The 12151-nt window shown below is 36.7% G+C and overlaps 1 protein-coding gene across 4 annotated transcripts in view; it reads right to left on the bottom strand.

The window, feature by feature from the left end:
* The window catches only part of LOC101158345 (arf-GAP with coiled-coil, ANK repeat and PH domain-containing protein 2), a 58285-nt gene extending 46936 nt beyond the window's left edge, over window positions 1-11349 (bottom strand). For all 4 annotated transcript variants that reach the window (XM_023954214.2, XM_023954218.2, XM_078946585.1 and 1 more), the window contains exon 1: window positions 10909-11349. In XM_023954214.2, the coding sequence (XP_023809982.1) occupies window positions 10909-10961 (53 nt within the window). In that variant the 5' untranslated portion in view covers window positions 10962-11349. The remainder of the gene's footprint in view (window positions 1-10908) is intronic.
* Between the last annotated feature and the right edge of the window lie 802 nt (window positions 11350-12151).

The following is a 12151-nucleotide window of genomic DNA, read 5'->3' as shown; positions in this document are numbered from 1 at the left end:
TACTCATCCGCATATATTGAATCGTATACAAGATGGTTGAAGATAAAGCCCAGGTTATTCCAAAAAGATGCCATTTCATTTTCTCATTTCACTGGAAAAAAAAGGAAAGCATTCCATTCTCCTCAAAAAGCTGTGCTTCAGCTCTATTTTTAATCTCACGTTTCAACAGTACATTTTTCTCTTTATATTGTGTTCCTTTTTTGTCTCATTTTAATGACTTGTGTTTTATACAAAGACCTTTGCTGTGTCTTTCTTTTCAAAGAACTATGCAAATGTTTGCTTTACACAGATAAACACACAGCAGCTGCATCACGAAGCAGGAACCCGCCAAAACACAATAAAAGGTGGTTTCTCCATGTGTGTGCTGGTCTCATTTTATACCAATGGGTCTCATCACTTGAATCTGTATGGTTGATTTTAAACAATAAAGAAAACATTCTGTTTTTACTCTGAAAGCAATCTTTTTATTCCAACCTGGAGACAATATAATCAAACTTCTATATCATGAAAGTGAGGAAAATAAAAGAAAATAACCAGATATAAATGAGTTATGCACTTTTTAAATGTTAGAATATTTAAGGCCCTTTTTAAAGATCCAGCCCTTTCAACATACAGTTATTCATCATATTTCTCCTTATTGTTAAACATATCTAGTTCCTAAATAAATAGAGCACTGAGGAAGTTTTTTATTGTATAGAACCATTTGTGTTTTAAAAAAGCAGTACAATTCAACAATGGTGGGAATAGACAGCCACACAATGACTATCAGATAATTACAAAATTGACATTAGAATAGAGTTATGACTGTGTGGGATTTTTGATCACCGCGGTGATGAACCAGCAGGGGGCGCGGTGTCGCGGTTAAAAAAGACTTTCTATTGGAGAAGGCTATGGAAAAAGACTGAGGAAAAAAATCAGCCTCGGAACCCATTCCATGTAAAAAGTGACCAATTCAGCATTCATGAACAGAATAATTACATTTTTAGAATGTCTTCAATTACGTCAATCATCCAATCATCTTTTGATCCATTGTAAAAGCATTCCCAGTGGTATTTTAATTATGAGTATGCCATTTTTTGGCCAAATGAAAAAAAAAAGTCATTTTATAGGACATAGTTTCTGCAGAGCAGCAGGAGTTCATTAGAAATTCACCTCTGAGGTGTCGGTGGGACGGTCGGTGCAGAGATAGCCTGCCCTGGGTCCCCATCATTCCTTTGTTTAGACACTCTCCTTGCTAGCTTACAGCCCCTCACAAATCCAAGCTAACATCAGTGGTGCAACAAAAGTGGCAAAAATATTGGAGCTATCCAGCAGTACGGTTTTAAGCCAGATGCCAGTGCAGATAAAGAATACAAGGACATAGGAGGATATTGTTGTTTACATGTAGAAGCATCGGAATGGAGTGGAGCAGAAAGCTTGTGGCTGTAGCACCTACATCAGATCTACAGGCTTTTTCAAATGGCACTTTTTCATTTGCTCTTGATTCACAACAATTTCAATAAAGAAATACCCTGAAATACAATTTATTGCTCAATTTTTTATATACGTCCTCTGTCGTTACAAAAATACCAGAAAAACATGTTATAAACACCAAGAACACTGGAGTGGGTCTTTCAATTATTTCTGTTTTCACACCTTACCGTAAAATCAATTTTCAATTGTAACTACGCAAACATTACTAAAAGACTGATGTGTGTAAAATAGCAGCTGTGAAATAAATTGGTCTAAGAAATGACAAATGCAGGACTTGATGAGTTACTCAGCAACCATGCTTCAAAAGAAAATGTGACTCCTGTGGAGCTGTGGGGTTGTTGGTGTGCAGCCAGCAGTTTGCCGGTGAGAAGTGCATGCAGGACTGAAACGGTTAAACTGGTTTTGGGTTTTGGTTTTGGTTTTACAAAGGAGTCTTGATGAGCCTGTGACACAGTTCTCACCACTTTTCTTTACATATTTGGAAACATAACCCATAAAATCCTTTTCATGTTAGCCGGTGTAAAGGAAGGTTATTTTCTGTGGCTGTGTTTAAAAATAATGACCAACAAGTCTTTCCTAAGAAAATACAATTCATCCATGAATCCACTTTCCTTTAAATCTGTTTGTTGTCGCTTTGGCAGACATGATGCTTTCACCTACTTGGTGTTTTTTTTCCTATAAAAAGTTCTACATTTCTTTATCTAGATCAATAATTAAGCAATAACTGTTTTTCATAACCCAAAAAAAATATTTTGATTGGATTTTTAAAATTGTAAAATCCAATTTCTTTATCTAGATCAATAATTAAGCAATAACTGTTTTTCATAACCGAAAAAAAAAAATATTTTGATTGAATTTTTAAAATTGTAAAATCCAATTTAGAACTTGGGGTTTGAAATCGTTAATTCAGTATTTTGGGCGGTGGTACTAAGCTTTAGCATTTTCAAAAACTAACAGAATGTAGCCAGTACTGTATAGGTTTAAATCTTTATTTAGTAAATTAATATACCCAAGTGTAGCAAAACAACAATTCAGTAAAACTGTTTAGCGTGTTTACACAATATATTTAGAGAAAAATCTGTACAGCTAAACATTTTTTTTCCCATTTGTACTTTTATATGAGTCAGTATTAAATATTGGTTGAAATAAACTATACATCCTGATCGATGACACTTTCCAACAATCCAAATGAATCTTCATCTTAATCTTCAAATCTACATTTGAGCATGTTTATACCAAAATTATCTCTAAATCAGACTATGATGTTTATCCTTTCATCCACATACAAACAACATGAATATTTGGGATTTTTTTTACTTCACGTTTTTTTTTTTTTAAAACACCCAACTTTGCTGTAAGAAATACAGTTACAATTTCAGAAAGCTGACCTATCATGAAATCTTGAAGTGTAGCTGGGTTGCTTTGGTCATTTTGTCCTTTCCTCTGCATTCATCAGTGTTTCTTAGTAGACTGTGCATAGTGTTCACATTTGTAGTTTTTTTTTTCCAAGTATACCATGTCTTTACCAAAAAAAGCTGATGAAAAGACATAAAAGTGGTTTATTTGATGTGACTGAAATAACAGTGGTAAAAGAGAGAAACAATTCAAAAGCTGCTACTGGGGATGGAAATGTGAAGAACGGCGTGACGTGGATCCTGTAATTGTTACAATACAGACAAGTACTGACGTGCAAGGGGGTCTTGTGAGATAAAAGCCACCACAGAAAACACACACTAAAAATATCAACAACATGAGATCATTTTTTGTTTAAAAAAATGCTTATAGTCTTTGGGAAATTCTAACCACGGTTGTAATGACTAAACACAAAGTCAATGTTGGGTTAGGTGTGCGTCCTTTAGTGTTTCTCCGTCATTTCCTTATGACAGGAAGGAAACACTAAGAAGGTGAAAACTACAGCCATTTCAGACCAGAAAACACTGAAGAATGACTAAAAAGCTACTGCGGGATTTACCAACAGAGAGCATTTTTGTTTAAAAAGTCTCACGTCTTATAAAAAAATATCTAACTTTCACAATAAACATGATATCAAAGATTGCCAAATCACTGATAAAGCTATAAAAACAAAACAATTATTCTGAAGATACTTTTTTAACTACGCAAAATTGAGCTAATTGCTCAGTTAAATAAGGTTTAAGAAACAACAGCTTAGCTAAATCAAATGGGAACAGAAAAAAACAAGCCTGTATATTCCATGCTTTGAGGATCTATGTACATAGATATGCAGATATATCTGTTGGTCATGCTGCCTCAGCAGCCTCTGTCAATGACTCAGAGGAAATTGCAACAGAAACAAGTGCTGACTTCATAGGATGGCAGCTTGCCAATCAGCAATGTGAAACCCAAAGTCAACTGTTATTTATCCTGATGTAGATAAAGGTTAAATTCAGTTGATTCATGAAACACTGTTTCTTACCTGCACTCTAGATATTATCCTTCTCAGATATTTTAAAGGATGAATTGATCAGAATATGTTGCTATGACCTTCGGGTCTGCATCCATATGTCTGAAATACTTTTTTCTTTTTAAACTGTGACTGAAAGAGCCAGGAAAGCACAGAAGCTTAAGATTTACAACATTTATTCTCAAAGGAAATTCACAAATATTTTATTCACAAATACTGAAACTAACATATTTTTCCTTTAAGTTTCAAGCACAGTGTTTAGTTGAGGACGGTTTTGAAAATAAAATAAAGATGAGAGATGAAAATATAAACAACAAAGTACATAAAACACATGGGTCTGCCAAATTACTACTTTTAAAAATCAGCCCTCAATGTTTACATTTTGGGGGCTCCATATTCTTTGGGACCAAGTTGAAGGCAAACACCAAAATGGAAACAGATGTCGAGCAAGCAAGAGCTGGTGTGAATTCCATATTTTCTCCATTTTGCACACTCCTCTTCTTCAGCCAAATTCATCAAGAGGGAGTTAAAAGAATGAGAGTACAACAGTAGTGTTTAGGAGGGGAAGAAATCCAGCAAAAGCAGCTGAATTGCACAGTTTGAAACAGGAAATTGCAACAGATGGCTTCCCAAAAGAGCAGAGGTTACTGCAAATATAGACAAAGATGGGGCCATATGCATAGCTACACTTCATGAGAAGTTGCTGCAATCTCATAAATACAATTAAAAACAGATTTGAAAAGTCTTTGCAATGTTGAATCATGATCCAACATAAGAATGTGACAGTAAAATAATTCCTCTAGCAAATCTATGATTGTATTAGGGAATAGTAACTTAACTTGAAAGTTTTCTTTCCTATAGCAATATATTTTAACTTTAGAAAAAAACTAACATTCATTTTTGTGCCTTATACAAAACACTGGCATTATAAAACAAGCATATATTGATTAGATTTCAAACACAATCTTGTTACAAGTAGATGTTTAAGCTAAAAATGTTAAAATGTTCTGTATTTTACTTATGACTAGGAATAGTTACTCCTATTGTAGAGAATTGTTTAAAGTGCAAATACTACAATATCAGCATGACTGATGAATAATAAAGCCAAATATGATGAGATATGTTTAGTTTTAAACTTTGAAGAGTCCCTTCTTTGAGATTTGCATCTTTTGAGATCTTTTAAATAAGTTCCCTGTGTTTTTTTTAATTATGATTATTCCGTTTTTAGCCCAAATCAAAAAAGCTGTTTCTGCAGAGCAGCAGCAGTTCATTAGAAATTGGCCTCTGAGTTGCTGTTGCTGAGAGCTCTCTGCTAACACTATCTCGCTAGCTTACAGCCTTTTACAGCCCCAACCTCACATGAGATGGGCCGTGGTGCAGCGGTAGGGCAGTCTGATCGGAAGATTGCAGGTTGCCTCCCCATATGTTGAAGTGTCCTTGGATGCACCCCACCTAGCCTCTGGTGGAAGGTCGGCGCCAGTGTTCGGCAGCAGAGCTGCGATCAGTGTGTGAATGTGTGTGAATGGGTAAATGGGACTGTCACTGTAAAGCGCTTTGGGTTTTCCAGGAAGGTACAAACATATATGGCATTTACCAGCGCACCAAAAATGGTGAGCAATGTTGGAGCTATTCAGCCATTCAGTTGGACTAGGATTGGACTAGGAAAACCAAGACCTACATGGACATGTTTGTCTGCAAGTGGTTGCATCAGAATGGCGCAGAGAAGGGAACCTGTGACCCGCCCAGCGTATTTTCTAAGCAACAAAAAAGCTATTTTCAATACAAACTTTTTTTTCTGCTCCTGATCCCATCAGTTTGAAAAAAAAAATACTAAAAAACACAGTCTTACTCCCAAATGTTTTTTTTTATGCATGTCCTCTATAATTACAAAAAGGCCACAGGAACATGTTAAAAACAAAAACACTTTATCAGTTGTGGTTCTTTTACATATGTTGTCACCTCCATATATTACCAAAAGTATTCGCTCACCTGCCTGGACTCACATATAATCCATAGAGTTCAATATGATGTTGGTCCACCTTTTTCAGCTATTACATCTTTAACTCTTCTGGGAAGGCTGTCCACAAAGTTCAGGAGTGTTCATTGGAATTTTAACCAAAAGCGCATTGGTGAGGTCACACACTGATGTTGGTGGAGAGGGCTTGGCTCTAAGTCTCTGCTTTTAATTCATCCCAAAGGTGTTCTATCAGGTTGAGGTCAGGACTCTATGCAGGCCAGTCAAATTCATCCACATCAGACTCTGTCATCCATGTCCTATTGACCTTTCTTGTGCACTGGTAAACCACTGCATCCGACACTTGGCATTCCACTCGGTCATGTGTGTCTTGGATGCAGCTGCTCGACCATGGAAACCCATTCTATAAAGCTCTCTGTGTACTGCACTCTGGCTAATCTGAAGGTCACAGGAAGTTTGGAGCTCTGTAGCAATTAACTGTGCAGAATGTCAGCGACCTCTTCAGCATCCGCTAAACTCTCTCCATCAGTTTACATGGTCTACCACTTTGTGCCTGAGTTGCTGTTGTTCCCAAACTTTTTTTATGATAGAGCTGACAAGAATATTTAGGAAATTTCACCACTGGATTTGTTGCACAGGTGGCATCCAGTAACAGTTCCAGGCTGGAATTCACTACGCTCCTGGGAGCGGCCCATTCTTTCATAAATGTTTATAAAAATAACAGCCTGCATGCCTGAGTACTTGATTTTATACATCTGTACCCAGGCCAAATGGTAAGAACACCTGATTCTGATTATTTGGATGGGCGAGTAAATACTGTACTTTTGGTAATACAGTGTATATTTAAAAAATAAAAAATAAATGATCATAGCTTTGAGGTGATTTCTTGCTTCTAAGGGGCTGCTTCAGAGGACTGGTGGTTACATTTAATTGAAATAAATTAGTTGTTAAATTCAGCAACTGTGTGAAACAAAGTGTTGCAGTGTTGCACATCGTACATTTTGTCTAACCGATTTAATTTAATCAATAGTTTTATTTAAGTGTTACTGTGCTTGTTTTGTTTTTGTCCAAATTAAGCCACTGATCAGGTAAAACATAGAATCTTGAAACATATCGTGAATCTTTCATTTCTCCATTCAAACAAGTAGAGGAAAGTAACAGTGAATCAGAGGACATTTCTTAAATTCTGAATACCAATCTTAAGCTTATTTTCCTTGCTCAAGTCTGCTCTTTTTCAGGTATTTTTCTCCTTTTGTCCTATACAATTCATATCAGATAAAAAAAATAAAAAATAAAAAAAGAGTTACATCATTGGATGCAGGTATGCAAGGCAGGTTTTACAAATGAGAGAACAACGTAACAAAACTTGACAATCAATAAATAACCATAACTGTTAATGTGAAACGGAGTCACGGTTGAACTCTGCATTGGAAATTTTTTTAACACAACAACATAAAGTTGAAGCATTAACATAAGCATAAATTACTTGACTAGTCAATGTTTTTTTTGGACATTTTAGAACTGACCCTATAGCCAAAAGATTATAAATACTGTTCAGAGAGTATTTCCTCAATTATAGCCTTGAATAACCTTATAAATTTTATTATTATTTTCCTTTCGGCTTTTTCCTTCAGGGTTATGCAGCAGCGAATCAGCTTCCTCAATCTAACCCTGTCTTCTCCATCCTCTCCTCTAACACCAGCTACCTGCATGTCTTCTTTCATTGCATCCATAAACCTCTTTGGTCTTCCTTCCAGACCTCTTTCTTGGCAGCTGTGGAACCAGCATCCACCTACCAATATATTCACCGTCTCTCCTCTGGACATGTCTGACCATCTCAGTCTGGCCTCTCTGACTTTGTCTCCAAAACCTCCAACATGTGCTGTCACATCCTGGTCACTCCCAAAGAGAACCTCAGCATCTTCATCTCTGCTGCCTCCAGCTCTGCTTCCTGTCTTTTCATCGGTGCCACTGTCTCTAGGCCCGACAACATGGCTGCTCTCACCACAGTTTAGTGCACCTTTCCTTTCATTTGAGCTGAAACTCTTGCATCACACCTGACACTTTTCTCCACCCATTACAACCTGCATGCACTCACTTCACTTGTTTTCCACACTCTCTATTACTCTGGACTGTTGACCCTCAATACTTCAAATCCTTGAATTAGTTAGCCTTGAATAACCAACTGTTAATAAATATTGAAGATCATGCCAAGTAGAGTCAATTCTTTGTTTCAAAATACACTAAACAATAGTGTGAGCAAAAAGGCATGGCAGTTCATCAGACCTTTCACGGTTTTGGTATATATATTGAAGTTTCTCTAGATTTTGTTCTTTAAAACCTTAACATCTGTTCTGTTAAATCAAATTTGACCAACCTGCACATTGATCTTTTTTCCATGAGCTCAGTACATTTTTTAAAAAGTATAAAACACTGGCAACACTTGGCAGTGTCATAGTAATAAAGAAGAAATAATTCAATTTATGTAAACAATACTATATGCCTTTATATCTTATCTATAAAAAAGAATTGGTGCACCTTTGATGAAAAGCAAACGACTATAAAAACATTTAAATAATATATGAACTATTAAATCTCGAAGTATAGAAAATGAATTACATAATAAATTAAATATATAAATGAAAAAAGAACATCTATAAAAAAGAAAACAAGTTTGCTAGAGAATTGCCGTCTGAATTATCTTCATACAACAATCACCTCACAACTCATTTATGTTTTATTTCAAGGAAGACATAATTGTTTAAAATTGAACGTGTTATAGGAGAACTATAGAGTTTAAAGACATAAGAGGTTATAAAGAAGAAGAAAATCCATGTTTAAAAGATCCTGTGAGCAGCCCTAGCCCCCTGCTAATCTTGTTTCCTGTCTTTGTTTAAAAAGCTCCGTTGATGATACAGTCATGTTTCAAACTGTGCCGCAATGACTCAGTCCTGCTATCCACAACCAAACATACACTCACACATTATAGTAACAGAAAAAAAACAACTTTAGAAGCAAAGGACCAGTTTGTGCCAACACCTTGCATACCGATCATCTGACACAGGCCAGGGAAGACTGTGGCGTGCACGTCAACAGACTGGGAAGGGGCCTTTTCTTCAACCCACTGAATATGATCCTAAAGGAAATGCCTTCATAAAAAGAGGACTCCATTTTTCTACGGCTTTTGAACATCTGTTCCTCGTTTGTTGGGAAAAGATGTTGTAGCAGCGCAGTGTGGGGGCAAGGAGAAGGGGGGGAAAAAAGAGAGATGCTTTTTTCAAAACACCAGGGAATACAAAGTGACTGATGGGAGTGAAGCACAAACATCTCACTTTACACCTCTTATGGGCTTGCAGAAGTGAAAGAAAAAAGCTGTTATGGGTGTTGAAATGACCAGAAAAGCTGAGCTGTCATGAATTTATTACATTAACTGCAACCACTGGATCTTATTGTTAAAAGTCCTGAAAATTATATTGAAAACATGTTTTCTACATAAATCCATGATGGGGTTATTAGGGCTGAAGAAAATGTGAAAGAACCACTCAAATGAACATTTTAACATGTTCCTGTGGCATTTTTTCTAATGATGGAGAACAATACATGAAAGAAAATTAAGCTTGAAATTGCATTTCAGAGTATTTCTTCATTTAAATTGTTGTAAATCAAGAGCAGACGTAGAGATGTTGTTTGAGTGGCAGGCTTACTCTGCGCCAACAGGTTCAGCTACAACTCAGAGGTGAGGCAGTGGACACTTCACCCTCTCTGCCTCCACTGCAGCTCCACTGGTGTTTGAATGGTGATGGTCAAAGGGGCCGCAGGCACGCACCGGCAGCCACGCCTCTGTCAGTCTGCCCCGGGGCAGCTGAGGCTACATCAGTCACTTACCATCACCAAGTATGAATGAGAAGTGAATGAATAATGGATACACATTGTAAGCGCTTTAAGCATCTGGAATAGCACAAAAAGGAAACCCAATCCATTATTCGAATGAACTCCTGGCGCTCTGCAGAAACTATGTCCAAGAAATAATATGTTTTGGGTTTAAAAAAAGGCATAATCATATTTAAAAGACCACTGGGGTTGCTTTTACAATAGATCAAAAGATGATCAGAGTGGGACTTCAAAAACTTGTGTTTTGCAAAGAAAACTTACATTTGTCACATATAAGCCTTAATGCAAATATCATAAGCCATTAAATAGTTACTTTTGATTGCAAGGATAACACTTATGAACTTTAGCACTAATAATGTAGTTATTGAGTATTTGAGTAAAGCTTTTCAACTACTTCTGTTTTATGTCAAAATAATTATGCATATAGTATGAGAATTCTAAATATTACATTTTCTTAAGCATAATTCTAAATAAATTAAGACTATTGTGTTGATTTGTACACAAGTTAATCTTTTAACAACCAAAAAATAAACAAAATAGTTTCTTTCAGCCTAATTTTTATTTAAAAAATTCAATGGTATTTTTTTTTATTAGCTATTTAACCTATTTTTTTCATTAAAAATGGGGGTGAATCAAAGGACTGCAGTGTATAGCAGACATTTACATTGTTGAAAAGCAAAAATTACTTTAAAAAGAAATGAAGCAATCTGACATTTTAGTCTGATCCAACCCTACAGACTGTTGGAGGGATGAATGAGCCATCCAAAAAAAAGGAGAGGACAAAAGTATCATGTTCTGTCAGGCAAGAGAATGGCTGCTGTAATTTCCAGCATTCATTTTTAATGTATTTTCCTATCTTTACATAATTTATACATTAAAAAAACAGCAGTGGGACCTTTTTCCGGTCATCAAACTCTTGTGAGTTTGTGTTTGGATTCCAGCAGCAGGCTCCTTAGACAGATCCAGCTTCTTTGTTCTTAAGAGACTAAAATAGAAAAATTTGCTGCCAACGAACGAATGGTCTCTGGTTTGTTGATTTTAAGGCGTGCAAGAAGAAGAACTGGAGCCTCACGGACACTTCCCCCCCCCAGGAATAGAAAAGTGTAGCCCACAAAAGAGGAGGGAAAGTCCAGTTGTAAACACTCACCTGAACCGTGGAGAGTCTTTGAGACATTCCTCAAAATCCACCGTTATCTTCATAGTTACCGCAGTGACAGAAGCCGCAGAGCTGCGCTTCCCTTGATCATACAACACAGTAATCCAGGCTCAGTCTTTCTGGCTAATTAGCCCGTATGCTAGCACCCGTTCCCCCGTCCGACCAGCTGGCTTCACTCTACGGAAAGCCAGCTAGCCTCAGAGGCCAGCACCGACCACTAAAAAAGCTCGGGGTTCATAAACTACGCTGCTCTTAACGTCCGAAAGCCTCCCAAAAAAACCGAAACTGCCTCACGCACATATGTGGAAACAGAAAGTATGGTCCAGTCGCTCGGTCATTGCAGCCAGCGGGAGAGGAGCTTTTCTCCAACAGCTCCACACAAAGATCGTCTACTGTAAGAGGAAGACAATGCTCACGAACCGACAGGCACGTGCCAAATGTAATCGATTCAGTCTTTACATACCACAGCAAACGTCTGGAAAGGGTCAATTTCTATTAAAAATCGATTTACAAAAAAGACCATCAAATTTGTTTTACATTTTTAAATAAACCACATTGCCTCTCAGTTGTACTATAGTCAAATTTATCCGGTGCTCAAATTTATATGTCCAAGACTTATCATATTGTCAATATTGTATTTCATTCAACATTTTGTTGGCTCGATTTATTTTATAGTATAAAAAACTGTAGTTTTCTGATGCAGAAAAAAAGTTAAAAATATACCCAAAAAACAACTTTTAAATTAAATTGGTTAACTGCTGGTTTTTTTCTTTTTAAACAGAAGGTGCATATTTGGTTTGTCTACTTGGTAAAGCTAAAGTGGATCTTGAAGTATAAGATGTTTGTATTCGATAAGTAAAACTTTACAACCATTATCCAGTATCTTTAAATCGGTTGTGCTTAAAAGTTTAACCACGCAAACATCTGTCTTTCAGTAGACGATCTTTGTGTCACTTGAAAGGAGCGTCTTGATCCTTTGGAATTGCCCAGCATTCTGAATACATTATGCATTCATAACCCCATCGCGCTGATTCATTCATCTTCATTATAAAGACGCCTTAAGAGGATTGGTTTGGGCCCCAAAAACTACAAGAAAATGTATTCTCCACGAGTACTGAAAAGCATGTCCGCACAGCTGTCAGAGACACCAGGTGACAGGTTTAGTCTTAGATGTAAACAACACACGAAAGTAAACAAGCAGGATAATCTCTAAGAACAAGATCCACGGCTTCAC

This window comes from Oryzias latipes, chromosome 4 (assembly GCF_053564925.1).
Source record: "Oryzias latipes strain Hd-rR chromosome 4, Olatipes_Hd-rR_3.1".
Classification (NCBI taxonomy): Eukaryota; Metazoa; Chordata; class Actinopteri; order Beloniformes; family Adrianichthyidae; genus Oryzias; species Oryzias latipes.
Note: the sequence above shows the minus strand (reverse complement) of the source record. Positions and strands in the feature narration are given on the sequence as shown.